The sequence below is a fragment of the Saimiri boliviensis genome, chromosome 7 (genome assembly GCF_048565385.1).
Source record: "Saimiri boliviensis isolate mSaiBol1 chromosome 7, mSaiBol1.pri, whole genome shotgun sequence".
In the NCBI taxonomy this organism is placed as follows: Eukaryota; Metazoa; Chordata; class Mammalia; order Primates; family Cebidae; genus Saimiri; species Saimiri boliviensis.
Genome location: NC_133455.1, coordinates 57188771 through 57203820, shown reverse-complemented (window position 1 = coordinate 57203820; position 15050 = coordinate 57188771). Strand labels below are relative to the sequence as shown.

The following is a 15050-nucleotide window of genomic DNA, read 5'->3' as shown; positions in this document are numbered from 1 at the left end:
TGTAAATAGAAATTTAGCACTTTGAGAGGCTGAACAAGATGATCACTTGAGGCCAGGAGTTCGAAACCAGCCTAGGCAACATAGCAAGATCCCTATCTCTATAGGAAAAAAGAAAATTTCAGCACTAATCTAAATGCTTTGTAAATGTCAGTTGCCATAATATTTAATACTTTTTAATTCTCAGAATTAGGAGAGTAATGTAGGCAGATGAAAGAAGAAGAAAACATTGGCTACATGCCTAAGACTTGAATATAGTTAGAACTGTGCATGTTGTTAAATCCTTTTATCCCAAATTCTTTGTTGCATACTAGGATCTGGAGTGATACCAGAAAACATAAAAGTAGTAAAGTCTGTTGAAAACTGCACCACAAAGAAAAGAGCCAAGAAGAGAATTTTGAGTAATTTAATCAATAAGATTCAAGTTTGTCCCCAGCTCATTTGCCTTTTATTCTTCATTTCAATTAGTTACATTTCCACTGGTTATTACCAAGGTTGTGCATGCGCCTTGAAATGTTCACAAAAGGTCCACGATACAGGGGTTTATAATAATATATGTTATATTCAGAATCCCAGGGGAACTAATAGACTCAGGAAGTATTGATTAAGCAAGATGAAAAAAACTTACACAGTTTTAACTACAACATTTTTAAAGACAAGTACAAGCTTCATTTGCCACAAAACTCACAAAAAATTAATTGATTGAAGAATATCTCTTTTATGCAAAATATACATTTTAGGATATAATTTAATTAATATTTTACTATATACTGACATTGATCCTTGATCATTGAATAAAAAAATACTCTCATTGCCAGAATTATATTTTTGTAATATTTATAATTGAGGTAATAATGATAAAAGACTTAAACTATGAATAATGTTGGTGAGTTTCATTTAAGCTATAACAGTTTCCCAGAACTAAACAAATGTGTGACTAAACGTAGGTCATTTTTGTGAAATGAATACTAACAATTTCACAACATAATTGACAATCTGATTACATAAGTGATTTATAAGAAAATGATATGATCAAGTTCATAGATTCAACCAACAAAGTAGAAATAAGAGAAGTTAAGACAGACCTATACTACATCAGTATCACTGCCTTAGGTAATTCACAGCACAACCTACTGTGGGCCCATGAAGAGTAATTCAAAGAAGTGTGGGCCTTACTTAGAACTTCAGAGATGTTGATCATGAATTGGCTTATTTTGATGAGAAATGGCCAAGACTGTTGACCCATGCACATGTGTTGGTATTTACAGTTGCTTCATGGACGCTGGCCAGTCTACAAGCAGAGCACTCGCATGGGGAGCACCAGGTGAGTTCCAGCCACAGTTCTTTTATAAGCTTTTAGTGCCTCATGAAGACGCGGGGATCTCTTCCAAGTGCAGCCTGGTCACATCAGGGCACATTCAGCAGCAGAAGTCTGTTTCCAGTATAGTCCTTTGTATGGCTAAATTCCACTATCCCTTTTTCAGCAGTCAAAAATCCATGACAAATTCTGTACAACACTGTAGTCAATAACAGCAGCACCAGACAGCATATTAATTCTTTTACCATAAATTTGTGTGTAATTATAATGTTCTATGTGTGGTGTTATCAAAAGAATCACTGTGTCTCTAAATATCACACATTTATGTCTGGATAAATACATTGCTGTACAAGATCTCCGACATGCAGGTCATGCTCTAGTACTTCAGGATATAGAGTAATACATGTTTCATGGCCAATAATAAAAGCGACAACTGTCTTCCTAACAAAAAGTAAACACGAGAAATAGGAATTAATCAGCAGTCTCAAGGATCCTATGCCTTAGTAATATTATTTATCCCTCTACTTATATTACGGCATTTTTCTTCCCTCACATGCTCAGTAGACCAGACACACTATTGCTGTTGAATTCATAGGAAAGCATAAATAGACTTTCTTCCACTCAGATTGAATATGACTCCCTAAGGATTTTGTTAGAGTGTAGTAATGAATGCTGGTCGCTAGGCAGTAGGAATTGACACTGCAGCAGGCAACCCAGTGCAATGGTGAAATTGCTGCTTAAACCCTGCTTATCAAAAAGATTTACAGTGCAGATTAACTTAGGTAGTCTACAGGGCATCATTAATTTGTATACAAAGTAGAGAGGCTGCTCCAAATAGCAAAAAAATAGGTATGGGGCAGGGATTGAAGGGACTCAATATTAAAATCATGAATATCTTACAGAGGCATTTCTGTGCTTCATGAAGACAGATGGCATATACAGTAAAGACAGGGAGCTAAGACAGACAGACAGGAACAACATACAGGACAAAGCACCTTATTAAGCACTGCCTGAAAATCTGGTTAATCTTTTGATTCAGAAATTTAAGGCTAGTCAAAAAAACCTTCTGTGAACACCAATGACTTTTGATGTTTGCACAAAATAATTAATAAAAATAAAAGGGTTTAAAAAAAAAAAGGACATGAGAGCTTTGCCACTCTGTCCCTGAAAATGATGATAAATCCTGGCGGGGGGGAGGGGGAAAGCAAGTCTAGTACCAAGCAGCAATTCCTGGCTAAACAATGCAAGCCTGGCTGGCAGTTACCTTTCTCTCATGTTTTGTGCCTTCCCCAAGTCATTAAGTAAGAGATCTGGCCTCGGCTTTCGTGTAACCAGTAATGACAACCTCTTTGCAGTTATCTGTGTGCAAATAACCAGAGACATTCAGAACTCCAATACAGCATTTTTGAAGAAAAGTAAATTAATCAAGAAATTAAACTATTTAAAACAAATAATTCTTTCAAATAAGAAAAAAAATGTCAAGGAGAAACTTGCCCTCCTTGCCCCACAATTCAACATGCAGAACAGTTGACCAATGCTTTTATATCAGCAGGATGGTTCAATGCAAGTACACATATCCTGAGCTATCCACAGTCCCCGAACTCTGCAACATTGCTTTCAGGTGATAGAGACAAGATGGTCCATGCAAATGAGCTGACCAAAATCATGTTGTGTGCAATCAAGATAGGATCCCATACATCTTCAGAATGGTTTACAGTCACAAGAAATAAAGTTCCAACGAAGTGGTTGGCATTTGGAAGCACACTGTTTTAAATATATCTCCCTGAAGATATGTTTATATATTAGTGTACTGGTCAATATCTGACACTATCTGTCATTTTATTGCAAAAGATCAGGGCAATTAATAGGAGAAGTCTTAGCACTACTTCAGACAATCTTTAAAGCCTGAATAAGATTCATTAGCTACCCAAGTGGCATTTCTGACTTCAAATTGTAGTATCATGCAAGATTTATACTGTATTAATGGAGCCTGGAGTAACTCTACATTTAATTATTTCCATTATGGGGTAAACAGTACTTGAATTAATACAATTTAGCCGACTGATGCAGTTTGGTTTACAAGATAGATGGGATGGGAGATCGAGAGCGCCTCAGAGGACAAGGAGAGTTGTAGGGTGATGTTACTGGAGAGAGCCTCAGAGCATTGCCTGCCAAGCCCGCTATGTTGTTTAAGCTTCGGGATTTTTCATATCCTTTTATGAAAAAATGCACAGACATCAGTTGAATTCAACCAGAATATAGACAGACAAATAATACCATGCAGGGTAATCAAAAGTGCTATTTCCAAGCTCAAAGAAGAATTTGTTTACAAAGAATTTAATATTGAGACAATTTATAGCTCTAAAAAAACAAAGCTCATTGTAGTTGCCATTTTGAAAAGATTAAACCAGCCATAATAAATTATGGTTACAATACTTCAAAATCTATTTTTTCCCAGATTATAGTTAGGTTTAATGTATTTTTGGCATATCGAATACTAGAACTCATTTAAGAGTTAGGCAAAGCAACTTAAGTAAGATATAAGCTTGACTAATATTTTTAAATTTCAGAATATGTTCTGGAAAAAAAGAGAAATAAGTAGGCTACTTTTTCTCTTTTCATTTTTTATTTCCTAAGCTAATAAAGCATGCTTAAGTTTAAATGGACAACTCTTTTTCCAGCATATTTAATCTTCCAGCTTTATAGGGTTAAAAGATGATTCTTAAATAATGGCATTTGGTGCCATTATCCAGGTGATGTAGGATGGAATGCCCATTTCTAATTCCTTGGGTAAGAAAAGTAAAGGAAAAAAAAAGAAAATGAATGAAATATAAATTGAGTCATAATTTCAGTGAAATAAGTCTGAATTTGATTACATGTTTTCAGCTGATTTCCACCCCCCCACCTTCCCACCCAGGAATTGAGAATAATTTGGTGTTAATTCATGTTTTCTTTCTTTTATATCACACCTTGATCTCTTGTTCATGATAGCCATGAACTTACAGAATTAAAAAATGCTCTCACAAACTTTAGCCTTATTCCTTAGCTACTTAAGCAACCCTGTCAGGGTCACCTTTGGAAACATTTGTATACTGTAGTATTTTTTATTACAAAAGACTAGTGACAGTTAAATGAGGTGAGAAGCACGTACTATAAATTTTGAAGTGAAATGTCTTAAAGCAGGGCAACTATTGACTTGAAAAGTAGTCATACTGTGAAGCCTTGGAAACGAATGTTCTGACAGCTTTCTTGAAAAACTGTTATAGAAAAGGAAAATGAAATTCTTTTTTGGTGACCAACATTGAGAAAGTAGATACAATTCTAGTGGACTACTTGTCTCCTTTACACTATATGACTTACTCTTTGGATTCTAATTAGAGCTCGATGTACTTGAGCGTGTGAGAAAAAAAAAATGGGTCCATTGTTTTTCCTTACGTTTCTTTTAGCTATTCATTTCTCTAATTCAGTCTTTTCATGGAACTTCCAGAGAAGAAGCCATGAATAGCTTTCCTCCTTTCACTGGAAGAGAAAAGTGATTTACCTGATTATTTTATGTATGAGAGGCCAAGACAGACATAGGTGTGGATCTCAATAATCGCTGTATTATGGGGTAAAGCTGTCTTATGGGGTGAAGCTGGACTGGATAAAAAGAAAAATGATCAACATTCCCCTCCTCTCGCCACCTGCACTGCACGCACATTAGCTTTCAGCAGACTAGTTGCTTTCTTTGAGATTTTGTAGAAAATTTTGCCATCCATTAACTATAATAAATATTCTCTAGTACATAGTCTCTGCTTATTAAATAATTATCTGCCAATGTTTTGTTAATACTCTGAGCTATGAAACATAGGAGGTGGTATATATTTCATTTTATGTTGGTGAATGATAGAATAGTTAGTGGGAGGATATCTTAAATAATATTTAAGAATTGCAAGTAATTTGTTCCTAAACAGAAATCTTTACATGCATTGAAGATTAGTTATTACTGCTCTTTTGTAAAGTGACTGAAAATGTAACTTTGGGAATTAGAGAAAAAAATTATCCTGTGCCATAGAAGTTGACTGTATAACCTACAAATGTAAACTAGATGATAAACATTGATTGGTTTTGATTAAAGGCAAAGTGGTGAATGTGCATGAACTAAATGGGCTGTTAATACTTACACATCATTATACAGATTTACAAGTCTGTTCTCTACCATCTCCTTGCTCCTACAGGACCCCCAGAAAGTTAAAATTCTATTTGGCAGTTTTATAATGTTCATGCCAGTAATATGTAAAACTTGGTTGCCATTCTAAATGTTATCTTTCTGAATTATAGATTTAATATAAATATTCTATTCCGTTTCTAGTTCCTATATTTTTAATGACTATAATTTCAGTGTCTATTTGAAAAGGCTTCCTTTGTAATTTATTAACAAGTATTTGTTAGTAAAATTGTATCTTACTCATATACATATTTTTCTTTATTCTACATGTTCATTTATGATTAGAAAATTTTGCTTAAGGTTTTACTGGAATGGCTGAAAATATAATTCATGAGAAAAAACACTGTTGAGCTTATTCTGAACTAACATCTAGATACAGAGTATTCTTTCAAATAATTCTTAAGAGCATGTGCTTATTTGTGGCAATACTAAAACTACCTACCCATGTGCTATTCATGAGTATAATTTATGTAATATGTTTTCCTAAAATAACAAACATTCATTCTAAGTATTGGGAGTTTACTCTTTTGGGAATCCTTAAAGTTTTCTTAATATATGTCCAATTATATTCTTATTTTTAGTTAGAAAAAGAATTCGGTGGAAATCCAGTAATTTATTTTCACTTATAGAGGGAAGATTTTTAAATATTAAAATCAAATCAGCAGAGAGACCAACTTGAGGGATAAATGAGAGGATTATACAGAAAATAAATGAATAGAAGTAACAGCAGTAATCTATAATGTACATAAAGGGAAACAGGAGAATAAATAAATTTGTGGTAGATATGACAAGATAACCCACTGAAAAGATTAAGTGAAATTAGCCAGAAATATTACCAGACTTAGTAGGAAAAAACATATAGCTATCAACTACTTAAACAAGAATGAAAAAGAGTTGATTATGATAAGAAATGACAAACAATAAAAAGCTAATGAATAAATTTTCAAAGATGTTCTCGCTAATAAAAAGAATTTGTATTTGTGAAATAAGACTGCATGTATAAATTATCCATGCAAACTAAATATCTTATTAATTGCTTTGCTTGTAAAACTTTGCAATTTTATAGTAAAACTTTGTATTTAGATAGTGCCTTATAATTTGCAAAGTCTTTTCTTATTTGTGATTTTTTCTTTGACAGTTTAAAATTTAAAATATTATCTAACATAGAAGAAAACTATTCTAGAGTTCTTTAAACACATAATCTTATTGAATGCTGATCAAAAATGTAAATTTAACATGTATATACATTGCATATAATGATTTAAGATACTCAATGCAATTACAACATGTTCTACATAAGATATTAGTTTGATATGATGACTATTATTTAACGTATGTACATATATTTTGCTCAAATACTATGTTTGATAGTGTATTCACTCTTCAAAATATATTTAAAGAATATTTCTAGCACATATCTAACGTAAAACAGTAAACAACCAAATAAATCTATTGAAAGGATTGAAATACGTTTTGGTGCAAGAAATAGATGCAAACAATGGGAGTAATTGGAATGGAAAAGTATTTAAAATATTATTCCCAGAAGGAACAAGAGTCCTTTGTCTCCTCTTTTAAGTCTCAAAGGCACAGAAGCAGAGAAGAGAAATCTAAAGTGATCAAAAGAAATGAAGAGAAGTACAACATAGGCAATAAAATATTTCAAAGAAAAAGGGAATCACAAAATAAATATTTGAAACTTAAAATGGTAAAGAATTCAATAGGGAGAAACGCCAATGCATAACAACTAAGCACAGTATTATTTAAATGCAGTTGTGCTACTATGAAACTTTTATAGTGGATTTTTATTCAAATTCAGTCAATTACCATAATAAATCATTATAGTTATTTCCCTATTCTGTCAACAAACAGGAAAAATGACTGTGGCAGTAAAGCAACTGGAATTGTCAAAGTGGAAGCTAATAATAAAGCATACCACTTTTGAGAAAAGTGGGTTATAATTGTCACAAGATTATTCTTAAAGTTGAGGAAAATATCCCAATTGTCCTAAGGTTGTAAAGTTTCTCAAAAGGGAATAAAAAACCTTTTAGAGAATAGTTTAGGCAGTGATACAATCAAGGACAAAGGACCCCCATGATCAGTGGGGCTTCAATATTCTAATATACTCCTTAACAAAGATGCTTGCCCCACAATTTTTATTCATTATTCAATACTTATTATTTTCTAGGTGTCAGACACAGTGCATGTCTGTTCAAAAACAGTAATAAATGGAATTTTTTATTACTGGTCCTGAAGAAAAATTCTGTAAGTGCATTTTGTGAGTAGACTCTCAAGTGATTAGATGTACCATTCCATATGACTGAAGATCATGGACCTTTGCAAACTTGAGATCCTCAGATAAACCACTGCCAAAAACTACCCATGTACTGGGTAAGAGACATTAGAGAATGTTTAATGCTTTACTTTGAGAAAAAAAAACCTTATAATTGTTTTAAAGTCATGAATTACTCATCAAATATGTGCGCAGAGCCAATTAGTGAGTTTTATTTGTTGTAATGAAAAAGATAACTTTTAATGACTGCTGAGTACATTATATTAAGTAATTGGAAAAGCGATCTAATATTTACACATTCCATTCCAATTCTGCCCATAGACAAATGGCAAACCAAAGAAGAGAGAAAAAAGGACAAGATGCCTTTCAGATATGACAATCATGTAGGTTACTATGTATTTTAACATGTTTCTAAAGAGAGATGTAATAGAGAGAGGAAAAGAGCACTGTGCAAGTCTCTCCTAGAAAATGATGAATGAGCATTTTACATTACTCCATTTATTTCCAACAGTTTATTGCTAAGTCACCTGTTATGATCTGATTAAATGCATGCCTACCTTTCCTGATCCCTCCATCAGAAGCACACGTGTAATCACCTGTTGTCAGTAGGAAACATGTTTCCCCTCTTCTGTTTTTGTCTCTGGTACTAGAGCGTCTGATGGGGAGCCTTTCTGGGGGTGATAGTGGCGGCTCACTTCCTGTACTGTCGTCACCTGATAACACTGGTCACAGCACCATGCCCATTGACAGACAGTGATGAATGAGGAAATGAGACAGTACAGAGAGTTTACACAGAATGCTGGTAGTCCAGTCACTCAATATACAAAACACAAGAATCACATCACAATAAGAAAAAGAATTTTTATCACTCTTCATGAAAAATTACATGGAGCAAAATGGAAATGTATTGAAAAGATTAGAACTGTTCTTTGGGAGATTTTAATTCCATTTTGGATTTTATCTAATAGGAAATTGCCTTTCACACAACTAATACAAACTCAAAATAACTGTGATAATGAAATAGCACACAGATTATTGTCTTATAATTTTTGAAATGTTATCTATTTACTCTGAAAAGAGTATTTAAAAATGGAACCTATTTAAGAAAATTTCTTAAGTAAATTTGTCTGTGTAGTTCTTTAAGAGACATGCTTTTATTAATTTCTAAAAGCATCGTCCCCAAAATTCTTAATAAAAATTATTCCAAAGCACACAAACTCCGTCCAGGTACTCAATTTTGAAGCGGCAAAATATTTTTGAGCATGCAGTGGAACAAGGCCAGATTCTCCAAATGTCCTTGAAATAAGTATCTGTTTACTTCTGTATCCTTGCCAAAGACTTCCACATCCTATTGGCCTACATACTAGCTTGTTATTTCATTGTTTACCTGGGATGATAGTGTGTCCTCTTTTCCAATGCCCTTCTTAAGGGCTCTGTATAGATACTTGAGAACGGTTTGATGAGAGCAGCAACACCAACTAAACTCTACCTTTCATAAATACATTCTTAACAGTTTTTAGATATATATTAGCAGAATTTGCATAGCAGTCTACTAAATGAGCATAAGGACTCTGAATGAAACTTATGAACACTGATAAACTTCAGCTCCAGCCACATTGTTTTTTCCCTTTAACTCATTTAAATTTCTAGAAGCTAAGGAGGGACCTATGAAAACGATGCCTCCTTTTTTGTTAGTTTGCTTTGTTCATTGATCTTACTTCTAAATTATGCAAAATTATTCACATAAAATCACCATAAGTTATTTTTATATAAGAAAAAATGAAATATATTGAGGTTATGGGGAATCAATAAACCTTAAGTTTTCATAGTAGGGTAAAAGCTAATTAAATTGTTTAATCTGCAAAATAATTTATCTTTACCAGACGGTAGACAAGAGGAGACACTACTATCACTTTGGCAGCTGAATGTCAATTTCTAGTCAATCAACTCTACATTGTCTATAACAATGGTGAGAATCAGAGATTCAGCTAATCTCAAGCATTAATCATTCAAAATTCAGTTCTGGGAGAGAGCAGAGCCCAATACATAATGCCTAAAAAGGAATTCCACAGAGAAATTCAGCTTGCCAATGAGTGGCCAAAGCAGATCACCTATCCCCTGAAAAATGGTGAGTTAATTATATTACATGGCATCGAGCTTCATCAAAGTTATAATGAGATAACCTACTCAATTTAAGAACAATGAAAATTTAACCCATCTTCCAGGATATTACTAAGTCAGAGCTTTGTTATCAAAAAGATTATCTTCCATATCACCTGTTTGGAATTTAGGCCTTTGAAATGTAAGCATCCATTCTTCTTAAATAACTGCTTCTTGTGAATTAGGTTGAGATGCATGGCACCATGTGGCAGAGGTAAAACTGAGACAAACACACCAAGCCAAACGATATGGAGATCAACATTTTGAGGATGAAAGATGGAAAATGGCCAATATCATACCATCACATCGTGCAGGGGAACAAAGAAACATTGGCACAAAAGCAACAAACAGGCAAAAGAAAATATTGGCACCATCAGCAAAAGGCATTCCCACTAAAGCAGGAAAACTCTATAGACCAGCTATGCAGTCTTCTACTTGGGGTTCATTTAGAACTGCTACAGTCTAGCTATCTATAAGCCTGACACAAACACGCATTTTGTGAAGGGGTTAGGACTGAAAACTCATGAGCGTTTGCAGAAAATGAGAATGACTGCCTTCTGCCTAAGAAACATACTGGTCTATAAAGCATTTAATAACATGCATTTGAAGTCGTGCCTTACCTGATCTGTTATGTTCCAGAAGTCGGTTGTCTTTGCCCAGACACGTGTCACTCTGTGTACTATTGCAGGCCATATTTAATTCTGTCTTGCAAAAAGTAGGTGAGCTTGCCTGAGGAGCAGGAGGGATGTGCTTCTTTCTTTTCCTTGGAAGTTTCTGCTTTGCCATTGCCAAGGAGTAGTACATTCCAAAATTGTTCACAATGACAGGCACTGGCATGGCTATTGTCAGTACTCCAGCCAGAGCACACAGGGCTCCCACCAGCATGCCTGACCACGTTTGGGGGTACATATCCCCATAACCCAGGGTAGTCATGGTCACCACAGCCCACCAGAACCCAATGGGAATGTTTTTGAACTGCGTGTGCTCACTAGCTGAAGGGTCGTTAGGTTGAGCTCCCACTCTCTCGGCATAGTAGATCATGGTAGCAAATATCAAAACTCCTAGAGCCAGGAAGATTATCAGCAGCAAAAATTCATTAGTACTAGCTCGAAGAGTATGTCCAAGCACCCTCAGACCTACAAAATGGCGGGTGAGCTTGAAAATTCTCAGGATCCTCACAAACCTTACCACCCTGAGGAAGCCAAGTACATCTTTAGCAGCTTTGGATGACAGCCCACTGAGTCCCACCTCTAAGTAGAAAGGTAGGATGGCCACAAAGTCAATGATATTCAAGAGATTTTTGATGAATTCAAGTTTATTGGGTGAGAAAACAATACGGACTAAAAATTCAAAAGTAAACCACACCACACACACTCCTTCTACATACGTCAAGGCAGGATCCGTTTCAATTTCATACTGTAGAACAACACTTGTGCCATTGATGACTGGTTCTGTCTTGTTTTTAACAATATTGAAAGCTTCATGTGTTTCCAGGCAAAAAGTTGTAATTGAAACCAGGATGAAGAATAAAGAAGCAAAAGCAATAAACTGTAGAAGAAAAAGAAATAAAACCCACAGTGATCTGATAGATAGTATATGTTGATTCAAATCTAAAAGCAACAATCCCTGTAAATTAAAAATGAATAGCAGCATATTTAGAGGTTTCACTTGGGGTATGACCTAAGCAAAAGAAGATACATGTATGTAACATTAATTAGAGTATTTCAGGTTCTGTTTTCAGCTCATAGATACAAAGTTTTGCTTTATGTTGAAATATAATTTATTGAGTTTTTTGTGTAAGAAAATATAACTTGTAAAGAAAACATGAAAATCCCTGTAAAGGAATTGCAAATGAAAACATACCAAAACAAAAGAGATATTTAGACAACAGTTTATGATCCTAGAAATCTTTATGCATATGATCAAGTTTTAAACTTTTTAATATAAGGCGAATGAGACACTGATAGAAATTTGGAAGCTACCCAAATTGAACTATAGATTTCTATTTGTATAGAAAATATTCTGGATATCATAAGGTATCAGGATGAAAAAAAATCTTTGCAGTATATACTGCCATGTAAATTACATCAACTTCAGGTGGAGACTTGTCCAAAATTGCAAATCTAACGGGAAAGAAATAAGACTGAAAGGAGAGAAACCCAGTAAAGGAGCAAATTAAATGACAATGTATTCCTCTCTTGAAAATGGATCTCAAAGTGTTAGAGTAACATACTATAAAGTTGCAAAGGTTTTCTTAAATTCAATTCATTTCCAGCCAATAATACATGACGACACATACACCTACCAATACGGAATAATTTTAAAAGCACTCATATAGTTCTTACTAGTACCAGATGCTCACATCAATCCTCATAACAGCACTACTCCTCCTACTGCATTTTGCAGTTCAAGGATATCAGGACAGAAAGTTTAAGCTACTTTTCCATGGTCGTAAACTACAAAATGATAAGCCTGAGTCACTAACCTGAAAAGTTTAGCTCCAGATTCTGCTCTCTTACTTACTGAACATCTTAGGACTGTGGCTATCTGCCTTAAAGAACCACTCAAATTATGGAACTTCTACAGTGTGCCAGTTAACACATCAGCTGTATAGTATTCTAAGGCAGGTAATTTCCATAGCTTTAACTTGCTCTCTCATGCACATTTTCCAGCTGCTCTAAGTTTTGGTAATATAGTTTGACCATTCGCTTTCCCAGACGTTTTATAAGATAATAGCATTCTTTTGTCCTTCAGTTTTGACTTTGTACAAATAAATATACTATTCTTTTTTAATCAATCATTTGTTGTAACAGTATCATTAAGATCCTATGTATACATTAAAAGCTAACATCTTTCAGAGGAAGAATCAATTATCCTTGATTCATAAATTACTTCTTAATCTAATCCTGTTGATTTAGGAGTCACATTTATTTCTGATTCCACCTAAAGTCTTTTGTCATTAGAGTCCTGCCAGTATGTACCTACTGACTTCTACCCTCCAACTATACTCTTCACCATCCCTACATTAGACTAAAGTATTTCAGGCATTTATAGGCTCAAAAGAATCTTCCTAAAGCCTTCATAGCTCACTGCCTCCTTAGTAATGAGATGTTTGTGTGTGTGCATATTTGTGTGTATTTTGACAAAATTTTGGCTTCTATGCAAATACGTGTGCATAAATGAAACATGTGAACAGCGTATAAACAATTCTAAGACACAAAACTTTGAAAACCAATAGTTGTTTGCTTATGTAAGTCATTCTGTACTTGCAGTTACCAATATTTTTATTGGCAATATTTAAAGAATCACATCATAATTTTGCATTTGTATTATTCTACTTTGCTGTTTTTATAACTCTATGTATCTTTAGCTTTTAAGTACTTTGTAAATTTGCCAGATTAATACCAAAGTTGATTCCTTTTTCAAATATTCTTATTTTACAATTACAGTGATATTTTACTGTAATATTATATACTTTATGTAATTCTATCATATTTAAATATATATAGTAATATTTTTACTCTAAGAAGAAAATGAAAGAATATTTGAAAAAGAAAACAACTTTGCATTTTGAGAATAAAACAACATTCATCTCAGAAGTAGATGGTTATTTTGCTTTGAAAACAACCAGAGAGGCCAGTCGCAGTGGCTCTTGCCTGTAACTCTAGCACTTTGGGAGGCTGAGATGGATGGATCACTTGAGGTCAGGAGTTCAAGACCACCCTGGCCAATATGGTGAAACCTCATCTCTACTAAAAATACAAAAATTAGCTGGGCATGGTGGTACATGCCTGTAATCCCAGCTACTTGGAAGACTGAGGTAGGAGAATCCCTTGAACCTGGGAAGTAAAGGTTGCAGTGAGTTGATGGTGCTACTGTACTCCAGCCTGGGCAACAGAGAGAGGGTCTGTCAAAACAGCCAGAGAGGCAGTGTTTTTATTTATGAAAGCTAAAGACGCTAGTCATAATCTGGAATAGGAGGATTCTAAGAACAAAAGTATGCTTGAAAATAACATGATAGAAATTTCGAAGTTGAGGTTGAATTCTAAAGAGAGGAAAAAGGGAAAGGTCTCTAAGGAGAAGGAAGAAGAGCTGAAAATGTGAGTCCAGCAGATGAGAAATTCCTTCACAGGTCCAGTAGCAGAACTTGAGAATAGCAATTGAGAATATTAAATTTTGAGATGATGCTTCTTCTGTTTTGCCTTCAGCATAAGGCTATTTTATAAAAAGACCTTGCTGTTGATTCTGTTGTAAGGAATGAAGGTATTAGGCCAGCAGAGGACAAAAAGTGGGGAGAAGTCAACCATGGGAGGCAGGATATGTAGCAGGTATAAGAAATGTAGAGTAATAAATAAGAATGACAGGTAATAAGGGGAAATGTAGCTCCCATGAACATTCTTGGAGATACTGGGAAGCTACAGACTCCCAAAGAAGGAACAGGAACTGAATTTGTTAGCAATTTAGTTCAAGTATCAAATGAACGGGTGACCCAAGAGCTTTGCGGATTCGGAATTATCCAGTGGCAAACACTTGGGTTGCATTAGCAAAGGCTTGATGCACTTTATCTGAACTTAATTCTAAGCTCTTTGGATATAAAAGATGTTTTCTTTTCTTTCTGGCTCGGTGAGCAGAGCTTAAATGGATAAATATGAGGTCAGACTGAATAACATTCAGAAAAAGAAAGTAAAAAGGAAAGAAATGGAGGGGAAGAGATTATTTGTCTTTTTTTCTTCACTGAACTGAGAAATCTTTAAGGACTGGACTAATGTCATATTCATTTTTTGTATTTCTTGCTCCTTGTACTGTGGTTAGTACTGAATATGGCAGGATAGATAGATAAAAGGTTGGAAGAATTAATGAAAGAACAAATGAGAAAATGAGTAAGATAGACCACATTCCAGTGGAAAATGATATGAATAAAAGGTAAATAATTTAAATCAAACAATGAAAAATGAATATTGGAGCAAAAAAGCCAAACTTAAAAAGCAAATTGAACTGGCTTATTGGTCCAAATGTTGTCAATAACACCTTTTATTCATTCTCTTAATGGAGCTTGTGTGTTAGCAAGAAAATGGGGA

General features: G+C 34.4%; 1 protein-coding gene across 16 annotated transcripts in view; it reads right to left on the bottom strand.

Annotated features, from left to right (window-relative positions):
* Nucleotides 1–389: 389 nt before the first annotated feature.
* Nucleotides 390–15050, bottom strand: part of KCNC2 (potassium voltage-gated channel subfamily C member 2) — a 171922-nt gene continuing 157261 nt past the window's right edge. The window contains exons 3-7 of one of the 16 annotated variants that reach the window (XR_012518410.1): nucleotides 10593–11520; nucleotides 10089–10192; nucleotides 8370–8534; nucleotides 2580–2674; nucleotides 390–1514 (exon numbers count right to left, since the gene is read on the bottom strand). Coding sequence is in view for 15 of the 16 variants with exons in the window: in XM_039472444.2 (XP_039328378.1) it covers nucleotides 3392–3528; nucleotides 8370–8534; nucleotides 10593–11520 (1230 nt within the window). In the remaining variant the exon portion in view is untranslated. Of the gene's footprint in view, nucleotides 4101–8369; nucleotides 8535–10088; nucleotides 10193–10592; nucleotides 11521–15050 lie in introns of all 16 variants that reach the window. The other 15 variants (XM_039472453.2, XM_039472452.2, XM_039472450.2 and 12 more) reach the window with 15 other exon arrangements.